The 25,385-nt window shown below is 41.9% G+C and overlaps 1 protein-coding gene across 1 annotated transcript in view; it reads right to left on the minus strand.

Annotated features, from left to right (window-relative positions):
* Positions 1 to 244: 244 nt before the first annotated feature.
* LOC120918335 overlaps positions 245 to 25,385 on the minus strand; it is a 101,088-nt gene continuing 75,947 nt past the window's right edge. The window contains exons 9-14 of the mRNA XM_040329874.1: positions 23,428 to 23,674; positions 19,393 to 19,503; positions 17,873 to 18,588; positions 14,421 to 14,482; positions 9,955 to 10,173; positions 245 to 879 (exon numbers count right to left, since the gene is read on the minus strand). Of these exons, the coding sequence (XP_040185808.1) occupies positions 350 to 879; positions 9,955 to 10,173; positions 14,421 to 14,482; positions 17,873 to 18,588; positions 19,393 to 19,503; positions 23,428 to 23,674 (1,885 nt within the window). The 3' untranslated portion in view covers positions 245 to 349. The remainder of the gene's footprint in view (positions 880 to 9,954; positions 10,174 to 14,420; positions 14,483 to 17,872; positions 18,589 to 19,392; positions 19,504 to 23,427; positions 23,675 to 25,385) is intronic.

The following is a 25,385-nucleotide window of genomic DNA, read 5'->3' on the forward strand; positions in this document are numbered from 1 at the left end:
GGTAGGCTTCTCATGTGGCGCTTGCTTGGCACCCAATGAAATGAAAACATGGAGGACGTGACAACTACCCTGTCACCCTGACCTGCCGCTGCACACAAGCTGGGGCGGGCACATGACCTAACTGTAGCGCATATCTGCAGTAGAGAAAATTGACCAACCTAGCCTTGCTGTCTCACAGGGCTTTGTAAATCCAGAATGGCTTGGCCAAAGCACAAATCCTATGGCAGATAAAAACAGCCATACACAAACTGTAACTGGGCATTTCATTGTTGGCAGGGGTTTTGCCTTAACATAAAATTATTTTATATTAAAAGTACAATAAATGTAAACATATATTTAAAAAAAATATTTAACAGATATAAGACAAAAACAAGTTGATCTGATTCTTAATAATATCCTCCCCTGGATGGACACTTCTAGAGTCCAATGCTGTGGTCATGTCCCAAGCGTCTATCATCCCAACATTAAGTCCACTGAAGATGTGCTTTACTAAGAGGTACTGAATATACCCATGAAAGTCGCTGAATCGCTCTACATCAGGGTTAATCTCCCTGGTGTTCTCTGACTTTATGATGACCTTTGTATCTGGACTTCGTAAAAACAGGCTCTCTATGGCGCTTTGTATGTTGAGAAGCCTTTTGATGAACAGAGGGAAAGGAAAGGGCCGGAAGTGCTGTCCTAGAGTTACCACAACAATTGTGTTGGAGCCGCCACCAACCCGGTCAAGTTCATTGGCGATGTAGGCATGATCCTTGACATTGTAGAATCTCGTAATTACAAATGGATGTCCATGTTTCTTGAACTGAATGTAGATGTTGTTTTGTAAGTCGAATGCAACATAATAAACACCAGGATTGTGGGTGTTAAAAAATGTCAAATCTGTTAAAAAAAAGATCAAAAAGCAAATGGTTATATATTTTAAAAAGCATATTTTTTATTGGTCCTCTTTTTTACAGATTTGGTAAAAATCCACAAAAATTACATAATTCTTTATTTATTGTTAAGCAGAAGACTAGTTTCCAAACTCTTTGTGAGAAAACGTATCAACACAGGCCTCGTACACACGACCGTTTTCCTCGTCAAAATCCATCAATAAAATTGGTGGCAGAGCTTTTTTGCCGAGGAAAACGGTCGTGTGTATGTTTTTTGTCGAGAAAACTGTTGTGGATCTCGACGAGAAAAAAAAGAGAACAAGTTCTCGTCAGGAGTCTCAATTTCCTCGTCGTGTTTCTCGTTGGGCTGGTTTACGACGAGAAACACGTTCGTGTGTATGCTTAGAAAACCGCGCATGCTCAGAATAAAGTAAAAGACGGGAGCGCACCTTCGGTAAAAGTAGCGTTTGTAATGGAGATAACACATTTTTCACGCTGTAACAGACTGAAAAGCGCAAATCGTCTCTTACCAAACTTTTACTTAACACGCAGTAACATGAGATTAGCAAAAGCAGCCCCAAGGGTTGTGCCAGTGGAATCGAACTTCCCCTGCCGTCGTATGTGTTGTACGTCACCGCGTATGAGAACGAGGAGATTTTGTATTGACAGTGTGTATGCAAAGCAAGCTTGTCAAGTTCCTCGACAAGCCTAACAAGGAACTCGTCGAGGAAGACGTTGTTTCTTTTACGTTGAGTTTCTCGGTCGTGTGTACGAGGCCTCACTGTATAAAACCTCCTCAAGAGCATAGGTGTGCGCAGCCTATTGTATTAGGGTGTGCACCCCAAAGATCAAACACATAGTACTGATCACTCACCATGAAAGGGAAGGGGCTGGTAAGTTACAAATTTATCGGCCCCTTCCCCCACTCATCCTAAAACATCCAGGAGGGGGGAACCAGGGCAATAGGGGGAATATGTGCTGCACAGGGTTATTAGGTTGTGCCTGGGCACACCTGGCACACCCTGTGCGCATGCCTATGCTCAAGAACAATAATAGTTGAAAGAAAAAAATGCAGCGCATTCAAAATAAATTAGCATTTAATTCAATAAATACTTTCTGTAGGAGAAAGTCCAGAGAGTGAAAGCAAGGGTGTTATATAATAAACCTTGTTGGTAGGCATGCCTTTTTTTTTTTAACCACTTCAATACCGGCCCATTGTCATTTGACGTCCACAGATGGGATCTCCCATCCTGGGTGGACGTCAAATGACGTCCTGGGCTTTGCGGGTGAATATCTGAATGATGCCTGCAGCCAGAGACATCATCCAGATATCCTCTTGTTCAGCCGGCGATTCTGCACGACATAAGACAGATCATAGCGGCGGTTCCTTCGGGGGCCCGGAGAACGAATTGTCCGGCGCTCGCAGGAAGCATAGAGATGACTGGTGACCAGATGGTCACCAGTCATCTCTATGACCGTCGGAGGACCCGGGCGGCTGTAAGCAACTATTCATGAGATCGGTGAATTTTTTTTCACCGATCTCATGGTTTCCAGCCTGGAGGAGAGATGTGGGGTCTTATTGACCCCGCATCTCTCCATAAAGAGGACCCGTCACACACATTTCCTATTACAAGGGATGTTTACAATCCTTGTAATAGGAATAAAAGTGAAAAAAAATTTTTTTTGAAAAAAAGTGTAAAAAATAAGTAAAAAAATAAATAAAAGATTAAAAAATAAAATTAAAATGCCCCTGTCCCCGGTAGCTCGCGTGCAGATGCGAACGCACACGCAAGAACCGCCGACATATGTAAACGCCGTTTAAACCACATATGTGAGGTATCGCCGCGTGCGCTAGAGTGCCAGCAACAAATCTAGCACTAGATCTCCTCTGTAAATCGAAACTGGTAACCTGTAAAAATAAATTAAAGCGTTGCCTATGGAGATTTTTAAGTACCAAAGTTTGGCGCCATTCCATGAGTGTGCGCATAATAAAGCGTGACCTGTTGGGTATCTATTTACTCGGTGTAACATAATCTTTCACATAATACAAAAAAATTGGGCTAACTTTACTGTTTTGTTATTTTTTTAATTCATGAAACAATTTTTTTTCCAAAAAAAGGGTGTTTGAAAAATTATTGCGCAAATACCGTGCAAGATAAAACGTTGCAATGACCGTCGTTTTATTCCCTAGGGTGTCTGCTAAAAAAACATATATAATGTTTGGGGGTTCTGCGTAATTTTCTAGCAAAAGAATGATGATTTTTACATGTAGGAGAGAAGTGCCAGAATAGGCCCGGTATGGAGGTGTGTATAAAAGCCCGGTATTGAAGTGGTTAAGGTTGCAGTTTTTTATTGTGTTATTCAATTGATGTATCAGTATCCAGTTATGTGTTAAATTATATTTCTCTGTGGGTTTAGGGCCAGTGTTGACAAGTGTTCTCTTTAAAATGGCACTTAATACATTGACATATCCAGTCATTCTGTCTAAGCAGTATGGTCACCTATTGACTTGGCACCATTCACAGGCAGCTTGACTCTATAATAAAACACTGAAGTTAAATCCAACACAATTTTATTTGACATAACTGCAGTAAAGAAGATGTTTTCCAGTCTTTTGAAGTGTAAGAAAACAATGACTTTTCTAAAACCTGTTCTGTGAAGGAGCAACAGGTAGGGAGAAGCCACTTCTCTAAGGCGCTCCCAGCCACGCTGCACTCCTGCCTTCTCCATGTACACTGCAGAGTATGCAGCCCTGCATTGTACGCAATGATGCCAAAGAACAGCCTACAGACTTTCAAGGGAAGAAGGCATTGCTAGAGCCGGCTGGAGCAGGAGTGTTAAAGTGGGAGTTCACCCATTTGTAAAAAAAAAAAAATTCTCCCCTTAGCTTCCTGCTCGTTCGGTCTAGGGGAATCGGCTATTTGTATTAAAATATGAGCAGTACTTACCCGTTTTCGAGCTGCATCTTCTTCCGTCGCTTCCGGGTATGGGTCTTCGGGAGCGGGCGTTCCTTCTTGATTGACAGTCTTCCGAAAGGCTTCCGACGGTCGCATCCATCGCGTCACTCGTAGCCGAAAGAAGCCGAACGTCGGTGCGGCTCTATACTGCGCCTGCGCACCGACGTTCGGCTTCTTTCGGAAAATCGTGACGCGATGGATGCGACCGTCGGAAGCCTCTCGGAAGACTGTCAATCAAGAAGGAACGCCCATTGCCGAAGCCCATACCCGGAAGCGGCGGAGAGGATGCATCTCGTAAACGGGTAAGTACTGCACATATTTTAAAATAAATAGCCGATTCCCCAAGTAAAAACGAGCAGGAATCTAAGGGGAAAAAGTGCCCTCTAAGGGTGAACCCCCGCTTTAAGTAAATAATAATGTTTCTTTACCCTCTAGACATAACAAGCATTTAGCCCTTGCATTGTGGGGGTAAACCACTTAAAGTGTAGATTTTTTCTAGTTCCTGTTGGACTTTAACCACTTAAGCACCAGACCATTTTGTTGCTAAAGGACCAGGCCACTTTTTGCGATTCGGCACTGCGCCGCTTTAACTGACAATTGCGTGGTCCCACAAATAGAGCTTTCTTTTTGAGGTATTTGATCACCTCTGCGGTTTTTATTTTTTGCGCTGTAAACAAAAATATTTTTAACTTTTTGCTTTAATAAATATCCCCAAAATATATATATATATATATATATATATATATATATATATATATATATATATATATATATATATATATATATATATATATATATATATAAAAAATCCTCAGTTTAGGCTGATACGTATTCTTCTACATATTTTTGTTAAAAAAAAAAATTGCAATAAGCGTTTATTGAGTGGATTTTCAAAAGTTATGGCGTCTACCAAATAGTTTAATGGCATTTTTATTAATATTTTTTTTTTACTAGTAATGGCGGCGATCAGTGATTTTTATCGTGACTGCGACATTATGGCGGACACATGGAACACTTTTGACACCATTTTGGGACCATTGTCATTTTTACAGCGAGCAGTGCTATAAAAATGCACTGATTACTGTGAAAATTACACTGGCAGTGAAGGGGTTAACCTGTAGGGGGCACTGCAGGGCTTAAGTGTTCTTTAGGAAGTGATCCTTACTGTGTGGGGGCGTGGCTTGGCATGTGACGTCACTGACAGGGGACGATCAGTGACACTCGGGGAAAGATTTGTTTACACTTACCTCTCCCCGTTCTTCAGCTCTGTGACCCGATCGCGGGACACCGGCGGCGATTGGGTACTCGGGTCCCGCAGGCACGGTCACGTAGCTCAGGACCGGGTCACGAGCATGACCCACGGCTGGGCATCTTAAAGGGGACATACCTGTACGTGCCTATGCCCAGCCGTGCCATTCTGCCGATTTATATAGGCGTTAGGCGGACCTTAAGTGGTTAATATGTCCTAAAAAGGGGGCCTGATGTTCCCTTTCCCATGAAATGTGGTTTTATCAACAGATAAGCAGGCAATTTGATTGGACACTTGAATGGAAATGGTCAGGGCTTGAAACTATGAAGACAGGGAAAGTCAGGCTAAAAAAACTATTTAGAGAGAACTTAATGAGATGTTTCTAGCTAATGAAGGTAATGGGTGCAAATAATGTTTACTTTTGTTTATTTGGTGTTGACAATTTTAAATAAGTTGGTTTTGTGTTGTAGTTTGGGCACTCAGGCTCAAAAAGGTTCACCATCACTGATATAGGGTCTGGGATTCAGTCTTTGCAGATGACACTAAGCTATGCAGTGGAATAACGTCCTTACAGGATGTCTCCAACTTACAAGCCAACCTCAATGCACCGTTTAATTGGGCGACTATGTGGCAAATGAGGTTTAATGTTGATAAATGTAAAGTTATGCACTTGGGGGGCTAAGAATATGCATGCATCATACATACTAGGGGCAGGAAAACTGGGGGATCCATAGTGGAGAAGGATCTGGGGGTTTTGGTAGATCATAAGCTCAATAATGGCATGCATTGCCAAGCTGCAGTTTCCAAAGCGAGTAAAGTACTTTCTTGTATTAACCGCCCTGGCGGTATTCCCGAGTCTGGCTCGGGGTAAGATTTTTATACCAAAATCGGTATCCCCGAGTCAGACTCGGGCTCGCCACGCTGCAGCCAGAGACAAAGTTATTTACCTTGTCCCTGGATCCAGCGATGCCGCCGCGCTGTGTGAGCGAGCAGGACCTCGCTCGATTCACACAGTGTCCTCCTGTGCCGCCAATCTCCGTTCCCTGCGACGTTACGACGCACGGGGGCAGAGAACGGCGCCAAATTCAAAAAGGTAAACAAACACATTACATACAGTATACTGTAATCTTATAGATTACAGTGCTGTATGTAAAAAATACACCCCCCCCCTTGTCCCTAGTGGTCTGCCCAGTGTCCTACATGTTCTTTTATATAATAAAAACTGTTCTTTCTGCCTGCAAACTGGAGATTGTCCAAAAGTGTCCCTTTATGTCAAAAATGGTTTTAGAGCAGCTAAAAAACAGCGATAATAAATTATAATCACTTGCAGAATTGTGCGATAGCGATTTGTGGGGAAATTCGTCATAAAAAAATTTAAGTTAGTTATTCCTTAGAATTACAGGCCTACAGTATAAAACGCCAAATTTCCTTGCAAATAATGGTACCGCTTTCAGCACCTTTTTTCTGAAATAATCATACCGCCAGGGAGGTTAAGAGAGGTATGGACTCCAGAGAGAGAGATATAATTTTGCCCCTGTACAAATCATTAGTAAGACCTCATCTGGAATATGCAGTTCAGTTTGGGCCCCAGTTCTCAAAAAGGGTATGGGAGGGGGGAACTGGAGAAAGTGCAGAGAAGGGCAACCAAACTGATAAGAGGCATGGAGGAGCTCAGCTATGAGAAGATTTGTGGAAATTAATTTATTCTCTCTTAAGAAGAGAAGATTAAAGGGGTTGTAAAGGTTCAAAAAACAAACATGTCATTTTTACCTCCTCTGTGCAAGGGTTTTGCAGAGTGGCCCCGATCCTCCTCTTCTGGGGTCCCTCCGTGGCGCTCCAGGCTTCTCTTCTTCTCAAGTGTCCCATCAGAGAAGCGCTCTCCTTCGGGACACCCGTGCAGGCACACTGCCGTGTCCTGCTGCTGCATCCCTAGACACAGACAGCAGGACTCGGCAACGCCCCCCCCCCCCCCCCCCCGACGCTTCCGTCATTGGATTTGATTGACAGCAGTGGAGACAATGGCTGCACTGCTATCATTCTATCCAATCAGGACATGAAATACATGAGACACCGGTCAGAGCTGGTGTGCTCGTTCCCGTTGTGGGAAACACAGGGCTCAGGTAAGTATAAGGGGGGCTCTGGAGTTGCTGAATGATAGAAGGTTTTTCACCTTAATAGATAGAATGCATTAAGGTGAAAAACCTTGAGGATTTTCAACCCCTTTAAGGGGGTATATAACCAACATGTACAAATACATAAGGGGTCCACATAGTAAACTTGGTGTTGAGTTATTTACTTTAACCACTTGAGGACCGCCTCCTGCACATATACGTCGGCAGATTTGCACGGCTGGGCACATGTACGTACAGGTACGTCCTGTACTAGTACCCAGCCGTGGGTCGCGGGCGCTCGCCCGCGGAGTGCTCCCGTGACCTGGTCCGAAGCTCCGTGACCGGGAGCCGCGGACCCGATTGCCGCTGGAGTCCCGCGATCGGTCCCTGGAGCTGAAGAACGGGGAGAGCCGTGTGTAAACACGGCTTCCCCATTCTTCACTGTGGCGGCAGCATCGATCGTGTGTTACCTTTTATAGGGGGACAAAATCGATGACATCACACATACAGCCACACCCACCTACAGTTGTAAACACACTTCAGGTCACACATAAACCCAACAGTACCCCCTGTGGTTAACTCCCAAACTGCAACTGTCATTTTCACAATAAACAATGCATTTTAAATGCGTTTTTTGCTGTGAAAATGACAATGGTCTCAAAAATGTGTCAAAATTGTCCGCAGTGTCCGCCATAATGTCAGTCACGAAAAAAATCGATGATCGCCGCCATTAGTAGTAAAAAAATAAAAAATAAAAATGCAATAAAACTATCCCCTATTTTGTAAACGCTATACATTTTGCGCAAACCAACCGATAAACGCTTATTGCGATTTTTTTTACCAAAAATAGGTAGAAGAATATGTATCGGCCTAAACTGAGGATTTTTTTTTATATATATATATATTTTTGAGGGATATTTATTATAGCAAAAAGTAAAAAATATTGCATTTTTTTCAAAATTGTCGCTCTATTTTTGTTTATAGCGCAAAATATAAAAACCGAAAAGGTGATCAAATCCCACCAAAAGAAAGCTCTATTTGTGGGGAAAAAAGGACGCCAATTTTGTTTGGGAGCCACGTCACATGACCGTGCAATTGTCAGTTAAAGCGACGCAGTGCCGAATCGCAAAAAGGGGCAAGGTCCTTTAGCTGCATTTTGGTCTGGGTCTTAAGTGGTTAAGGTCATCACGGAGGACAAGGGGGCACTCTTTACGTCTAGAGGAAAAGAGATTTCATCTCCAAATATGGAAAGGTTTCTTCACAGTAAGAGCTGTGAAAATGTGGAATAGACTCCCTCCAGAGAAGGTTCTGGCCAGCTCAGTAGATTACTTTAACCACTTATGGACCATCCTACACAGATATACTGCGGCTGTGCGGCCCTCCTGCACGAAATCACATACAGGTACGAGACTTTGTGCAGTGGGTCTGGGGTGCGTGGGACCTGCCGATCATTCTCTGAAGAGGAAGAATGGCAGTCTCCCTATGTAAACAAGGCAGACCATCATTCTGTTAGAGAGGAAGATGGAGAGAACACAGATCTCTGTCTTCCTCCAGTCACAGCATTCCCCCCACAGTTAGAAAGCACTCGCTAGGAGCTCACGTAACCCTTTGATTGCCCCTGATGTTAACCCCTTCCCTGCCAGTGTCATTAGTACAATGTCAGTGCAGATTTTTTAGCACTGATCACTGTAGTAGTGTCACTGGTTCTCAAAAAGTGTCAAAGGTGTCAGTTAGGTGTCCGAATTATCCTCCGCCATGTCACAGTCCCCCTAAAAAACGCTGATAGCTACTATTACTAGTAAAATAAATAAATAAAAATTTCATACAAATATTCCATTGTTTGTAGACGCTATACCTTTTGCCCAATCAATATACACTTATTGGGATTTTTTTTTACTAAAAATATGTAGCAGAATACATATTGGCCTAAACTGATGAAGAAATTAGATTTTTTTTTTTTAATTGTTAGAAAAGATTTGTTTAAAGTGCAGAAAAAAAATTATCAAATACCACCAAAAAAAGCTCTATTTTTGGAAAAAAAGGACCTCAGTTTTATTTGTGTACAGCGTCGCACGACCGCACAATTGTCAAAGTTCAAGTAACAAAGTGCCATATCGCAAAAAAATGGTCGTGAACATGGGTAAACCTTTCAGGGCTAAAGTGGTTAACAAAGGCCATGATATTTTATCCCAAAAAGAAAAAAAACGCTGTTGCTGTAATTGATTGAAAAGTGTTAATTGGACATCTAGTGCACCTAGCACTACCCTTTCCCTAGATTGATAATGCTGCTGTCAAAAGGTGTCTTCTCCATCCAGAGTAGCAACACCCTAAAGCCTCATACACAAGATCAGATTTTCGGATGGCCGTTCGTCCGTTTTTTGTTGCATGCTAGTCTCATGTCAAAAATTAAGAAATGAAAATTCTCGTACGACAGAGAATACAACTTCAGAAGGGACATAATAGTGTTGAATAGTTTTGTATGTATTCTTTCATTTCTGAGCATGTGTAGTCTTGCTCTTACAATTTTATTCAGACAGAAACCATACTAATTAATCGAAAATCAAAACGTTGAGTTCACATACGACGTTTAAGCATTGGTAAGCTGCAATATTTTACATGTTTGATTTGGGGTTAAATACCGCATTAAGGTAAATTAAATAGACTTTGTAACAATGTGTCACCTTGAGACCATTAGAAGTACACTATTTAAGTTGTGTTCCCTGGGGTTATGATCAAAAATTCCCAAAGGCAACATGGATACTTACTCTTCATGACTTTTGGGAAGAAATCTATCCAATGGCGAATTGTTGAATCACCCATCAAGTATATCATTTTGCCAGCCAAACATTTATTGGCATTTAACAAGGGCTCAAAGGTAGAAAGATTGCAATGTGAGGGGAACCATTGGTTCTTCAAGAAGTAGCCGCTAGGGAAGGGAAGGGAGGTCCCAATTTGGCATTTTGAAGTCACATTCATAGAGGTTTCTGAAAAAGAATTGCGTTAACATAATAATAATAAAACATTTTTTTAATCCAAAATCACCCACGCTATGTACTCCACCCATACCCAATAGTCTTGCAATTACCCCTCTCAGACAGCAGCTGTTCAAAAGTTGCCCAAGCTCCCCTAGTGTATACTGAAATATATTCAACAGTGCCATCTATAATAAAATCATACTTGATACATATGGATGCATTGTTATGTTAAGCTTGTATAGAAGAATAGTATACTAACAGAAACATGGATCGGCACATGATAAGGAAGTAGGTGGCTATACAGTACAGGCTTTGGGTGGAGTAGGAGGGGTTTAATAATACAATAGCTCAGTCAAGGCCAGAGACAGTTTACCTGTATACGGTACATATGATATTGTATAAAGTGGGTGAAATGTTTATATTCATTCTTAATAAAAAATTTGCTACACCATGATGGAATTCCCCCTTATGTCCACGTATATGGCTGAGCATTGAGTCCCATCTAGAGTGGTATGATATGGATGGAAGAACATAAGGATGTGTAGCCAGGTGCTGGTAGTGGCTAACTTTGCCTGTGTCATTGTGGAACATTCTCTAACATCAGCTGCAGTGAGCCTGTTTCCCTCTAGTGCTCAGCACAGACACTGCATCATCACCTCCTGAATGCAGAGCGAGCAGAGATCACAGCTGAGAATCTTGGGATATGTGCGTAGCTGCTAACTGTCACTGGGGTGGATTCAGTAAGCAATTGCGTCTGCGTATCCATAGTTACGCAGCGCAATTGCTTAGTTGCGCCGGCGTAACGACTTTTCTGTATTCAGAAAGCTTGTTACGCCGACTGCAGCCTAAGATATGTCTGGCATAAGGCTCTTATGCCGTCGTATCGTAGGCTGCATTCTTACAATGGCCTCTAGGTGGCGTTCCCCTAGTGGTCAGCGTAGAGTATGCAAATTGCATACTCACGCCGATTCACAACCCTACGCGCGCCCTGCGTACGTATTTTACGTTATTTGCGTTTGTCGGGTTCCGCGTAAGGCTGCTCCTGCTATTAGCAGGGGCAGCCAATGCTAAGTATACCCGTCGTTCCCGCGTGGCGATATTAGAAAATTACGTCGTTTGCGTAAGTGAATCGTGAATGGCGCTGGACGCCATTTACGTTCACGTTAAAGCAAATGACGTCCTTGCGAGGTCATTTGCCGCAATGCACGTCGGGAAAGTTTCCCGACGGAGCATGCGCACTACGTTCGGCGCGGGAACGCGCCTAATTTAAATGATCCATGCCCCCTACGGGATCATTTAAATTACGCGCGCTTACGCCGGCCATTTTTACGGAGCACCTCCGCAAATTACGGAGCTACTGCTTCCTGAATCAAGCGTAGCGCAAGTAATTTACGGAGGCGTAGCATAAAAACGTAACGCTGCGCCTCCGTAAGAAGTGCGCAGCAGTACCTGAATCTACCCCACTGATTTTGAGGGGTTGTCCCTGATTTGGAGCAATGTCCCTCTGTCCCTCTTCCCCCCTCATTTGTCCCTCATTTTGGTCTGATTTATATAGTTGTATATAAAATGCACTTTTTATCTTTCAAAAACATTTCTTTCTGGTGCTAAACTTTTTATCCAAATTCTGAATTGCTGCATTTGTAAATTTTAAAAGACAATATAAAGGAATAGTCGTGGTTAAAAAAAGCACTTATGGATTTTTTTTTTTTTTTTAATCAGATTCTTTTTTATTGAAATTCCGACATACAAAACACATACTTTCTTCTTTTTTTTTTAAATACATTACAAAATATTACAAAATATAATGCGAAACAGGTTTCACATATCTTCGGGAACACATACATGTCCATACAACACATTTATATTCTTCAGCACTATATTGGGTTAATCCATTATGTCTAGAAACCTTAAATATACCCTTCATATATATTTTTTTATCCTGCTCGAGGCACAGGTAGCTCCCTCCCTTCTCGCCTGCCCATTCTAAGCCGGCATAATAGCCGCTACAGCTCTGTCTCCAGAAATTCTATTTTGCGCCAGCCGCAATGGTGCCAAACCTGGGGTATCCAGCCAAGGACCCCATATATTCTCAAACTTCCCCAAATTACCCCGGTGTTTATACGTAAGTTGTTCCCTAACAAGAGAATCATTTACCGATATTATCCACTGTGGGAGCCATTATGGACAGCCATTTCCTGGCAATAAGTTTCCTGGCCAAAAACAGGGCCCTTAGAATAGCAGTAGAGGTGTGTGGCACGTACAGTTCTTCGTCTAACCACCCCAACAAACAAAGTTTAGGATCCATAGGCAGTTGAAGGTTCCATATGCTATTAACAGTGGCCACCACCGCAGCCCAATAGCGCTGCAGCATCGGACACCTCCACAGCATATGCACAAGGGTCCCGTTGTCCACTAGACAGCGGGGACAAAATGGGTCATCCCTTCTACGCCATTTATACAACTTTTCAGGTGTGCGATATGTACGGTGAATAATAAAAAGCTGAGTGAGCTGCTGAGTTGATGACAGTGTTACCTTGAGAACATTACCTAGTATTGTATTCCACTCCTCATCAGAAATATATCCTATGTCGTCCCCCCAGCCAGCTCTACACTTCAAAGTCATCGCCGTAGAGACGTGACCAAGAAGGGCGCTATACAAGGACGAAATTTGTCCTTTCCTGGAGGGCGTCATAGTTAACTTCGTAAGCATTACCGGTCTGGTGAGCTCCAATGTGGATGTTGTAGCCTGCGCCAAAATAGCATATCGCAACTGTAAGTATTGAAAAAAAGATGTATTGGGCAGATCAAATTCCGCACGCAGGGACTGGAAATCCCTGAGTACACCTCCATAATATAGTTGTGAAGTGTACTTTACTCCCCATCTCTCCCAATTGACAAAATTTTGTAGTTTATTAAGTTTTAGATAATTACTATTCCTCCATATACGTGACCAGCTAGTGTATCCCATGTATTGCAGGTGTTGTTTAGTTTTATTCCAAATCTTATCTATAAGTATAAATGTGGGGTACTGGTCCATAGCCCCCAGTTCCCCCGCCTCTATACATTCCACCAGGTTATCTCCAGTTACCTGGGTACCCACCATGTTTCTAGTGGGGTCCGAGGGCTCCGGACATAACCATCCTGCCAAGTGTTGTAGCTCACCCCCCTTTCTTGACCTGCCAGGCTGCATGATCACATAAGGGCCTGGTATGGACTGGTGGGATTCCCCATGCCATTTTTTCGTTTATTTTTTAACCACCACTTTTTGGGGAAACCCATTGTCAGCTGATGACTCATCAGTTGTTAAGGACACTGTGGCTGGTTTCCAGACCCTGCTCCTTAACAACCAGCATACACTGCACACTGATTGGGCAAAGCTTTGCAAACACCCTGCAAATGTTGTCGATGCAAACACTCTGCAAATTCGGGTGTTCGGCAAAGGGCAGAATGGGCAAATGTTCAGCCCAAACTTATGATAGGGCTAAACCGTTTGCCCATCCCTACCTAGCAGGTTTTGTACTGATTATACTGATTTCCAAAAAGGGGTGAGTGCAGGACGGCTTCCGTAAATATGAAGGAGGCTACCCCTATCCCGCTGGCAATGCCAGCCACGAAGCTGGCAGGGTAAATAGCGTGGAGTCAGAAGCCAAAAGTAGAGTTTTTTTTATGCATTTTCTTTATAAAAGAACTCTAAAGGGAACTCTTGGATGCCTGAGACCAGACCACCTGCCATGCTTCCAAATGGCCTTTGACATTTATAAGTTCCCATCTACTCTTGTTCTGGTGGTACATAATTGTTGGTTTTTATTCACTTTATGTCTTTGGAAAATTGCCACAAGGACAAGCCTTTTCCCACTCTATCTTAAACAAACATACAATAAATTTGGTGGGAGTTCCACTTCCAGATATGTAGGTGGAGTGGTTATTTAGCTGCTTATGTGTAATTGGCTGTATTGTGTGTTCCCGCTAAGGGTATAACCACAGGTGGTACAGAGCAATCAACTGCCTGTCATAACAAAAACAGATCCTTATTACTTCCCTCACACCTGATTGGGTGACTCAAATGGAACACCTGCATGTCTTATTTAGTAACATACACTTTACAAAGTGAACATTTATTTAGATAATTATTATTAGTAAAAGAACCCCAAAATGTCCACTCATATATGTGTAAAGCTGATCACAGACATTACATCTCACTATACAATATCCTTTCAATTTACTAACAAAAAATTCAATATAAAATGCAGACTTACTTGGGCAATTTAAAACGTCAATACTTCCAACTTGTTTGGGAATCTCTATACCAATGTTGGACCTTTAATTATAAATGAGGAAAAAAAACAAGAAATGTATTTAATATTTCAGTCCTGCTGATTTGCTTTCATTGTAGCTTTATCTAGAGACCCCCTCCCCCCCCCCCCCAAAAAAAAGTTTATCTAAGCCCAGGAGCAAACATGTAATGTATTGTAGTTTACCAGACCTTATGTGGTGGCTGCATTAATTTCTTTTTTCAGAGCTTTTTTATTTATTTTCACCTGGTAAACCTTCCAGTAACACATCACCTGCCCTAGGGTCAAGTTGCTCACTGACTGCATTGTATCTATGGTAGACATGTGCAATTCGTTTAGTTTCTAATTAGTTTTTTAACGAAAATTCGTTAATTCCGAATTTTCGTATTAACAAAGATTTTCCCGAATTTACGAATTTCAGAAAAAAAAAAAAAAAAAAAATGAAACAAAAAACGAAAACAAATTTGCTATTTGATTTTACTGTATTTTGATGCCATCGTTTTTTCATATATTATTATTTCTATTATGTCAACATAGGGTGTATCTGACACTGCACTGGGTGTGCTACATTTTACCTATGGTCACTAAGGTTCTTTGGGCAAGATTCAGGTACAAATACGTTATGCTGCGGCGGCGTAACGTATCCCATTTACGTTTACAGCGTAAGTGCCCGATTCACAAAGCTCTTACCTGTAAACTTTCGGCGGTGTAACGTAAATCCGTTCGGCGCAAGCCCGCCTAATTCAAATGGGACAGGCACCATTTAAATTAGGCGCGTTCCCGCGCCTAACGTACTGCGCATGCTCCGTCGGTAAAATTACCCGCCGTGCATTGCGCTAAATGACGTCGCAAGGACGTCATTGGTTTAGACGTTAACGTTAATGGCGTCCAGCGCCATTCACGGACGACTTAAGCAAACGATGTGAAATTTAGAATTTTGACGCGGGAATGACGGCCATACTTAACATGGGTTACACCACCTAGAGGGCATCCTTAGTTTGACGCGACGCATCTCTACGGAAACTACGTAAATTTAGATCGACGGGCAAATCGGACGTTCGTGAATCGGCGTAACTAGTCATTTGCATATTCTACGCCGACCGCAATGGAATCGCCACCTAGCGGCTGGCCTAGAATTGCAGCCTAAGATCCGACAGGTGTAACACAGTTACACCTGTCGGATCTTAGGGCTATCTATGCGTAGCTGATTCTATGAATCAGCCGCATAGTTACGATGGGTGGATCACAGAGATACGACGGCGTATCAGGAGATACGCCGTCGTATCTCTTTTGTGAATCTGGCCCTTTGTCACTATAACATGGATATTGGAAGTGTGTTGTTATAATATTGCACATACCTACAGCAGGGTTGGTATAGATATACACATATATCTTATCATCATATTAATATTTATTTATGATATTTTTTGCACATTGAACATTGTATTAGTTCACCTATTAATATTTCGCTATAGGACCCTTTATTAGGAGTCCCATTCCCCTACCTATTCTTAGGGGTACAGAGGGGTAGGCAGCGCCATTACCCCCTTTCCACACTTTTTTCACTTTTTACCATCCTCCTAGGGGGATTGTTCTTAGGGGGGGCAGTAGCCTTTAGCGTACACATTTGGTCCTAAGCGCAGGATTCATTTATCTGTTTTTACATAATAAGAGGAAACCTTGTATAAAAAATTATATACTTTTTTACAAATAGGTTAAAAGACATAGAGACATACAAACAACACCCTATACGGACACAGTTAACAGATACCCAAAATTGCAAACATAGAGGTTGGATCCCTATATTAAAAGTAAATACTCATAAATGTAATTTCATATATCTGATTAGAGAAGTCTGATCCAACATCGCCTCCACAGTTGCTTGTCAACGAGTTTTGCAAAATAGTAGCTTCCGCATGACAGTTCTGGGAAGGTGCTGATGGACCTTGAATACAAGGATATAGAGACACCACTCAATGCAGACTATGAATAATCAGGATGATCCTAAGGCCTCGTACACACGATAGGTTAACCAGAGGGCAACGGTCTGAAGGACCGTTGCCTTAGGTTAACCGATGAAGCTGACTGATGGTCCGTCACGCCTACACGCCATAGGTTAAATAACCGATCGTGTCAGAACGCGGTGACGTAAAACACGACGACGTGCTGAAAAAAACGAAGTTCAATGCTTCCAAGCATGCTTCGACTTGATTCTGAGCATGCTCGAGTTTTTAACCAATGGTTTTGCATGCTATCGGTTAGCAATCCATCGGTTAAATTTAAAGAAAGTTTGCTTTTTTTAAACCGAAGGTTAAATAACCTATGGGGCCCACACACGATCGGTTTTGACCAATGAAAACGGTCCGTCAGACCGTTGTCCTCTGGTTAACCTATCGTGTGTACGAGGCCTAACAGGGATCAAGTGTGAATATGTGAATAATCAATGTGTGTACATAAATATGCACTTGGCTCCTGTGTGTAAGGGGATGGATGGAACGGTGGTATGCCGCTTCAACAGGAACCACAGTCACAAGTATACCTAATAGGTATTGAACTTCTGAACAACAGACTGGGACTCAAAGCCAGGAAGAGATATATGGTCGTAAAAGTATTAAAAATACAGCCAGAAACAGATACAATAGATATATATCTCTACAGGCCTCTGCAACCAAGAAACCTCTGATATTTACTTGCAAGATCTCACCTACTCTTTATAAATGGGTACTTTTCCCCACCCCACAATCATACAAACCTAATATCGTCCTGTAAAGATATATCTATTGTATCTGTTTCTGGCTGTGTTTTTGATACTTTTACGACAATATATCTCTTCCTGGCTTTGAGTCCCACTCTGTTGTTCAGATGTTCAATACCTATTAGGTGCACTTGTTTATTGATTATTCACATATAAACACTTGATCCCTGTTAGGATCATCCTGATTAGTTATATCCTTGTATTCAAGGTCCATCAGCACCTTCCCAGAACTGTCATGCGGAAGCTACTATTATGCAAAACTCGTTGACAAGCAAGTGTGGAGGCGATGTTGGATCAGACTTCTCTAATCAGATATATGAAATTACATTTATGAGTATTTACTTTGAATATAGGGATCCAACCTCTATGTTTACAATTCTGGGTATCTGTTGACCGTGTCCATATAGCGTGTTGTTTGCATGTCTCTGTACCTATTTGTATAATTTTTTATACAAGATTTCCTCTCATAATGTGCCAACAAAGTCCGCCTATTTTTTGAGGTCACTTAATCCTTACATATACTTTTAATGAATGGTTATCATTCCAAAACATGGATATACCTTTTAATGTTTAGCAACATCTTATATAAACAGGCGTGGAACTTCTTAAACTAAAATGCAAACTGTGCCATTAGGAAAATGTAATTTTAGGAAATACTTACATGGAAAACAAAGTCTTGTTCGCATTGGTGAGGTATGTATAACGTGTGTTTTCACTGTTTAACAATATTAAAGCTTCACAAGGTACTGCTGGTAACTTGATACAGTAGAAGACTTCTCTATATTTCCTGTCCACATATTTACATTTTTCTTGTTGGGAATTCAAGTAAAAGCCACATTCTGTGTGTACTTCCTGGTTTTTATTAAGGAATTTTCCTGTGAAGCTGATATAATTGTATCCCATGTTCCTCCCTTTCCACAATAGAGATACCGCTTCACTGGGATGCATTAGGAGAATAGATATTTGTACTTGTCCTTTCCAAAATAATGTAAAATAAATATTGTACGTTCCATTAATAAAGTCCTTGATTCTTCCAGAAGCTCCAGCTCCAAGCTTTGGTGAAAAGATCCGGGCTTGTAAGAAGTCTCCTCCATAAGTCTTCCTTTTCCCCAAATAATTGAACATCTCAACCTGAACAATCAAGGTGTCTCCAACACAATAACTAGGTTTATAGTTCAATATTTCTGCTTTGCTATTTATTGCACTGGTGGTTTCATTAAAATACATGGTATCCTTTTGGGGAATTGTACAGTTCATCATAGTCATTATCTCTGCTATTTTTTGGTCAATGGTTTTGGATTCTGTTGTCACGTACCCAACGTGTCCAGAGGCAGGTGCCAGATGACTTTTTACATTGAGAAAGTGAAAGTTTGAAAGCTAATGAGAAATCTTTATTATTTCTACTGTTACACACACAGCCTTATCCACAAACACAATTTCACTGCAAGGGGGCAGATTCACAAAGATCTGCACCAGCGCAGCGTATCTGAGATACGCTATGCCGCCGTAACTTACCTGGCTTTGGTTTGAATCCTGAAAGAATTTGCGCCGTAAGTTACAGCGGCGTAGTGTATCTCTCGCGGCGTAAGGGCGCGGAATTCAAATGCGGCGAGTAGGGGGCGTGTTTCATTTAAATGAAGCGCGTCCCCGCACCGAACGAACTGCGAATGCGCCATCCCTAAATTTCCTGCCGTGCATTGCGCTAAATGACGTCGCAAGGACGTTATTGGTTTTGACGTGGACGTAAATTACGTCCAGCCCCATTCACGGACGACTTACGCAAACTAAACAAATTTGACGCGGGAACAACGGCCATACTTAACATTGCGTACGCCACCAAATAGCAGCTTTAACTATACGCCGCTAAAAGCCGAACGGAAATTACGTAAAAGAATGCGACGGCTGCTTGTACGTTCGTGGATCGGAAATAGCTAATTTGCATACTCGACGCGGAATACGACGGGAACGCCACCCAACGGACGCCAAAGAATTGCATCTAAGATTCGAAGGTGTACGAAGACGTACGCCTGTCGGATCTAACCCAGATGCCATCGTATCTTGTTTTGAGGATTCAAAACAAAGATACGACGCGGGAAATTTTTAATTACGCTGGCATATCAGTAGATACGCCGGCGTACTTCCTTTGTGGATCTGCCCCAAGGTCTACAACAAATAACTTACCTGACTGAAGTTTATGTGAATGATGCAGATAAACACCACAATAACGATAACTGTACAACACAAAATGATCATATACCCTTTTCTGGTTGATTTGAGCATTCTTTTAGTTTCCTGAAACAGAAGTGAAGTGTGCAATTATAAGGAGGTCCGAAAAACAATGGCCAACCCAAAGTTTAGGCAGCTGTCATGCTAATTACCTTTTGATGGTTAATGTCCCATTGTGCCCTTTTGCTCTTTAACCACTTCATTACTGGGCACTTAAACCCCCTTCGTGCCCAGACCAATTTTCAGCTTTCAGCGCTGATGCATTTTGAATGACAATTGCGCGGTCATACAACGCTGTACCCAAATTATATTTTTTTTTATTTTTTTCCCACAAATAGACCTTTCTTTTGGTGGTATTTGATCATCTCTGCGATTTAAAAAAATAAATAAAAAATTTCCCTCGGTTTAGGCCGATACGTATTCTTCTACATATTTTTGTTAAAGAAAATCGCAATAAGCGTATATTGATTGGTTTGCGCAAAAGTTATAGCGCCTACAAAATAGGGGATAGATTTATGATTTTTTTTTCTTTTACTAGTAATGGCGGCGATCTGCGATTTTTTTGGTCAAGCCTGCGATATTGCGGCGGACGTATCGGACACTTTTGACACAATTTTGGGACCATTCACATTTATACAGCGATCAGTGCTATAAAAATGCACTAATACTGTATAAATGTGACTGGCAGTGAAGAGGTTAACACTAGGGGGTGAGGAAGGGGTTAAATGTGTATCCTGGGTGTGTTCTAACTGTGTGGGGGGAGGGGACTGACTGGGGGAGGTGACCGATGCTGTGTCCCTATGTACAAGGGACATAGATCGGTCTCCTCTCTCCCTGACAGGACGTGGAGCTCTGTGTTTACACACAGAGCTCAACGTCCCTGCTGTCACCGCCGATCGCGGGTACCTGGCAGACATCGCGGCCACCAGGCACGCGCAACGGCTTCCCAGCGATGCGCCGGGCACAGTGTTTCCCCGCTGCGCGCCCCCAGCGGCATGCACGGGAAAAGTAAACAACAGGACGTCCAGGGACGTCCACTCGGCACTTGAGAGCTGCGCTGTGGACGTCTTTCGTCTATAGCGCGGATCTTAAGTGGTTAAAGTTTTGCTTATTAAGTCATGAGCACATCATGTGTAGAAGACTTACAGTATAACCTAGTTAGGCTTCAAGACCAGCTTTCCTTGGGTTATTCGGTGAGATTTCCATCAGACAGTCCTCTCTAAATATTCCCCTGTGAGAGTGTCCTGATGAACTCTTTACTTTCAGTGATACAATGTTTGATGATATATAACTTACAGGAAATGGAAAAAACAATTTCTATAGAAGATATCCAAGAGGCAGTGAAAAGGGGGGAAGGAGGCAAATCACCGGGCCCAGATGGGTTTACTATCCAATATTATAGACTACTTCTCCCGATTCTGGGGCCATTTATGGTCAAAATGTTTAATAGTGTAGGAGATACAAGTTATTTTCTACTGAATCCTTGAAGGCCGTAATTGCGGTCTTACCTAAGGAAGGAAAGGACCCTTCCCAATGTGGGAGCTATAGACCGATATCATTATTGAATACAGATCTGAAGCTCTTTTCTTTTTTTTTTTTTTTTTTTTTTTTTCACTTCAGACTCTACCTCATAGAGTGCGTGTTTTATGCTCATGTTCTGCGTACCAGCCCATTGCATCTCTATTTTGGTTTAGCATCATTAGTGTCGCTTTTGCTTTATACATCTTTATTTATTTATTTATTTATTTATTTATTTTTTTTTTTTTTTTTTTATATTTATTTTTCTTTTTTTTTTTCTTTCTTTTTTTATACCAAGAATTGACCCTTTCACATTTTTACCCCCCCTTACCCCTACCCCTTCCCCCCTGTCTCACCTTAGACATTCTCTTCAGACCTATGGGTCTTTCTAATTTTCTTCTAAGGGAGCGTTTAAATTTCTTCCCGTAGCTTTTCTGCGTAACTCCATGTTTTCTTGAAAATCCTCCAGTTTTCCCATTTTGTGCTTAATAAGATATTATTACCCTCTAACCCCTCTTTCAGTTCTTCCATTCTGTATGTTTCTTCGACCGCGTCAATCCATTCCCACATTAAAGGGGGGTCTGGATCTTGCCACCTTCTAGGAATTAGTCTCTTAGCGGCATTCAGGAGGTGCGGAACCAGTGAGTCCCTGTACCTTTTAATGCCTTCTTCTCCCCCATGAAATAAAACAACCCATGGGTCCATCTTTATCTTTTTCTTTGTGATCTCTTCCACGCAACCCAATATATTTTCCCAATACTCTTTTATCTTGGGGCATCCCCACCAAAGGTGTGCCATATTTCCTGGTGATCTACATCCCCTCCAACAGTCCCCTGTCTGCCCCTCTTTAAATTGTTTTAATTTATCCGGTGTCATATACCAACCGGCGATGCATTTATAACACATTTCCGCCGTGCGGCTGTCAACCGCTGAGGAGTGAGTCAGAGCCAACAATCTCTCTATTGTGGTCCTATCCCGCTGTGTGCCCAATTCCCTTTCCCATTTTTCAATGAATGGAGGTACGTCCGGCTCCCCCATCCTCAGTAGGATCCTATATAGTTTTGAAATAATACCTTTGGATCTTTCTGTGGTACAAATTTTCTCAAGATCTGACAACTGGTCTCCCGACCTCAAAGGGTGGGGAAGACCCTGTATAAAATGGTTTAGCTGCTGATACCTCCACTCATTGATTTCCATTAAATTTTTATTAAGTTTTAACTCCTGCAGTGTTCTAATGTGACCCTCACTCATTATATCTCTTAGTTGTGCAGTGTCTTTTTTAATCCAATGCCCCCCTACTTGTGTCTTACCCGGTGCAAAAAAATCATTGTTTTTCAGTGCTATGAGAGGTGAGTTGTATTCTTTCTCAATTTTTTTATATACTATATCCCATGTTTTCAGTGCCTTTTTTGTTATCTCGTGTAGATTTATCTCCAGTGTCCTAAATTTGGGGGGATTCCAAATTATCTTATCTAACCTTACCTGTGATATTTCATTTTCTAAACTTACCCACCTTTTTTCTTTATTGACTCTGGCCCACTCCACCACCCTTGTTAATATCACCGCATCGTAGTATCTCTTAACATCCGGAACGGCGAGTCCACCCTTTTTTTTTGGTTGCCTTAATGTTTGAGAAGATATCCTATGTTTCTTATTCTTCCATATAAAATTCATAATTAATTTATTAAGGGCTGAGAGTAGCGTTCTCGGGAGGGCTATGGGGATCATCTGGAATTTATATAGGATCTTTGGCATGATGACCATTTTGCAATAATTGATTCGCCCTATCCATGATATTGCTCTATTTTCCACCCTTTTTGTCTCTTTCTTAATTTCATTTAACAATGGGATGAAATTTATCGCGTAGGTTTTTTTGATTGATTTTGCTAACAAGATCCCAAGGTATTTAAGTTCGCTAACCCAGGCGAAACGATGATTCCTTTGCAGGGATTTTTCTTCTGTCTTACTAACATTTATACTCATAATCTCCGTTTTGGTGATATTCAATTTGAAATTTGAAACTTCTCCATATTCATGGCAAAGGCTTAATAGGTTTGGGATTGATGTTTTGGGTTCAGTTAAATAGAAGAGGACGTCGTCTGCAAAAGCTGCAAGTTTATGTTCCTCCTCTCCTATTTTGATCCCTTTTATTTTTTGACTGTTGCGGATCTTGGCTAGCAGGGGTTCCATTGACAACACAAACAGCAGTGGTGACAATGGACATCCCTGCCTCGTTCCGTTTTTCATTTGAAATGTTTGCGAGAAGCTACCGTTTATTTTTATTTTTGCCGAAGGAGACTGATAAAGGGCGGCCACCCAGTTCATCATCCCCCTGCCAAACCCCATTTCCTTTAAAGTAGAGAGCATGAGTCCCCAGTCTACCCTGTCGAACGCTTTCTCTGCGTCTATTGACAGGAGTAGACCTGGGGACCCCGCCAACCTCATTTTCCGGATTATCAAAAGTGTTCTTACCCCATTGTCTCTCCCCTCTCGTCCCTGAATGAAACCCGTCTGATCTGGATGTACCAATTTATTCATTTCCTGCTTCACTCTCCCGGCCAATATCCTTGCGAACAATTTTATATCCGTGTTCAGCAAAGATATCGGCCGGTAGCCCGAGCAGCCCTCCAAGTCCTTGCCTTCTTTCGGGATAACAGTTATAATTGCTTCCGAGGCCTCTTTACTTAATTTGTGCCCCTTCCCCAGGCCGTTAAAATACCTACATAGCCTTGGTAGTAGTATCTCTTTACATTTTTTGTAATACATTACTGTAAAGCCATCTGGGCCTGGGCTTTTACCTGAGGCAGAGTTTGTTAATGCTAACTTGATTTCATTTTCCGTGATTGGCCTATCCATCCCCTCTGCATCCAATTGACTAATTTTTGGGAGTCTTGCTTCTTTTAAAAAGGTTGTGATCTTATTTTCTTTCTCTCCTGTCTGCCAAGTCTTTTGTTCTACTGAATATAATTTTTCATAATATAATCTAAATGTTTCGGCAATTTCTTTTGTTGTATGTACAACCTCTCCTTTTTCATTTTTGATTTTATCAATATAGTTCCTTGATTTCTTTTTTTTCACCAGCCGAGCCAAATGTTTGCTTGTTTTATTTCCCCACTTGTATCTTTCACCTGCTATTGAGTTGAATTCTTTTCTTATTTCCTGATCCATGAGATCTTTAAGTATATTTCGTTTATTGACAAGAGTTAGGTATACATCTCGTTGCTTACCTTCTTTTTTGTGTTTTTGTTCTAAGCTGTAGATCTCATCTATTAATTTTACTTTTTTACTGATCGCTTCTTTTTTTCTCCTTGCTCCTTCCGAGATCAGGGCCCCTCTTATCACTGCCTTGTGGGCATCCCATAGGGTTGCCGCTGAAATTTCCTCAGTCTCATTTATCTTAAAATATTCTTCTAGTTCTTTTTTAACCCTTGTTAAGCTTTTTTCCTCGATCAGTAGTTCCTCATTTAATCTCCAGCTTTGATAGGGCCTTTGATTTCCCGAGATTTTTATAGTTATACTAATGGGGGCGTGATCAGAGATCGTCATGGGCTCTATTCTCGTCTCGACCACCCCCTCCAGCATTCTATGATCCACAAAGATGTGGTCGATCCGAGAATAACTACCATGTACCTGGGAAAAAAAAAGTGTAGTCTCGCTGAGTAGGATTGAAAATCCTCCATGCATCTACGAGCTGACTTCTATGTAGGCTAGCTTTGGCCTTTCTTAGTTGTGTGTCCTGGGTTTCTAGTGTACTGTGGGACTTATCCACTTTCGGATCCATGCAGAAGTTTAGGTCTCCTCCTAGTATTATCTTTCCCCTGCTAAAGTCTTTTAATTTTCCTAAGATTCCCAATATGTACTTCATCGGGGAGATGTTAGGTGCATATACGTTTACCAGGGTATACTCTTCTTCCTCCAATTTTCCTCTCAAAAAGAGGAATCTCCCTTCTGGGTCAGTTAGTCTATCTGTAGGCACAAACCTAGTCCCCTTGGCTACCCCTATTGCGACCCCTCTGGCTCTCTTGGAGATAGTGTCTCCATAATACCAAGTGGGGAAGTCTGTCGAATACATCCTTACGTTTGACCCTATTGTCAGATGGGTCTCTTGAAGGAATGCAATATCTGCCCTATAATGTTTCAGTTCCTTTAGCACATTATGTCTCTTGTATGGGCTGTTTAGACCCTTAACATTGTATGAGAGGCATTTAATTACTGGCATCTTCGTTCTCTTTTTTTTTTTTTTCTCCTCTTCCTCCCTTTTCTCTCCCCGGGTCTGGGTCTGCAATTTTCTTTTCTATGGGTTACGCTCTCTTCTAGTTGTCCAGGTGAGACAGGGCTTTTTCCCCCTCCCCTCAATCCCTCCCCCCTCTTCCCCCCTCCCCCCTCCCCCCCTCCCTCCCTCCCGTTTGGTCTATTAAAGACCTCTGAAC

Source organism: Rana temporaria, chromosome 12 (assembly GCF_905171775.1).
Source record: "Rana temporaria chromosome 12, aRanTem1.1, whole genome shotgun sequence".
Classification (NCBI taxonomy): domain Eukaryota; kingdom Metazoa; phylum Chordata; class Amphibia; order Anura; family Ranidae; genus Rana; species Rana temporaria.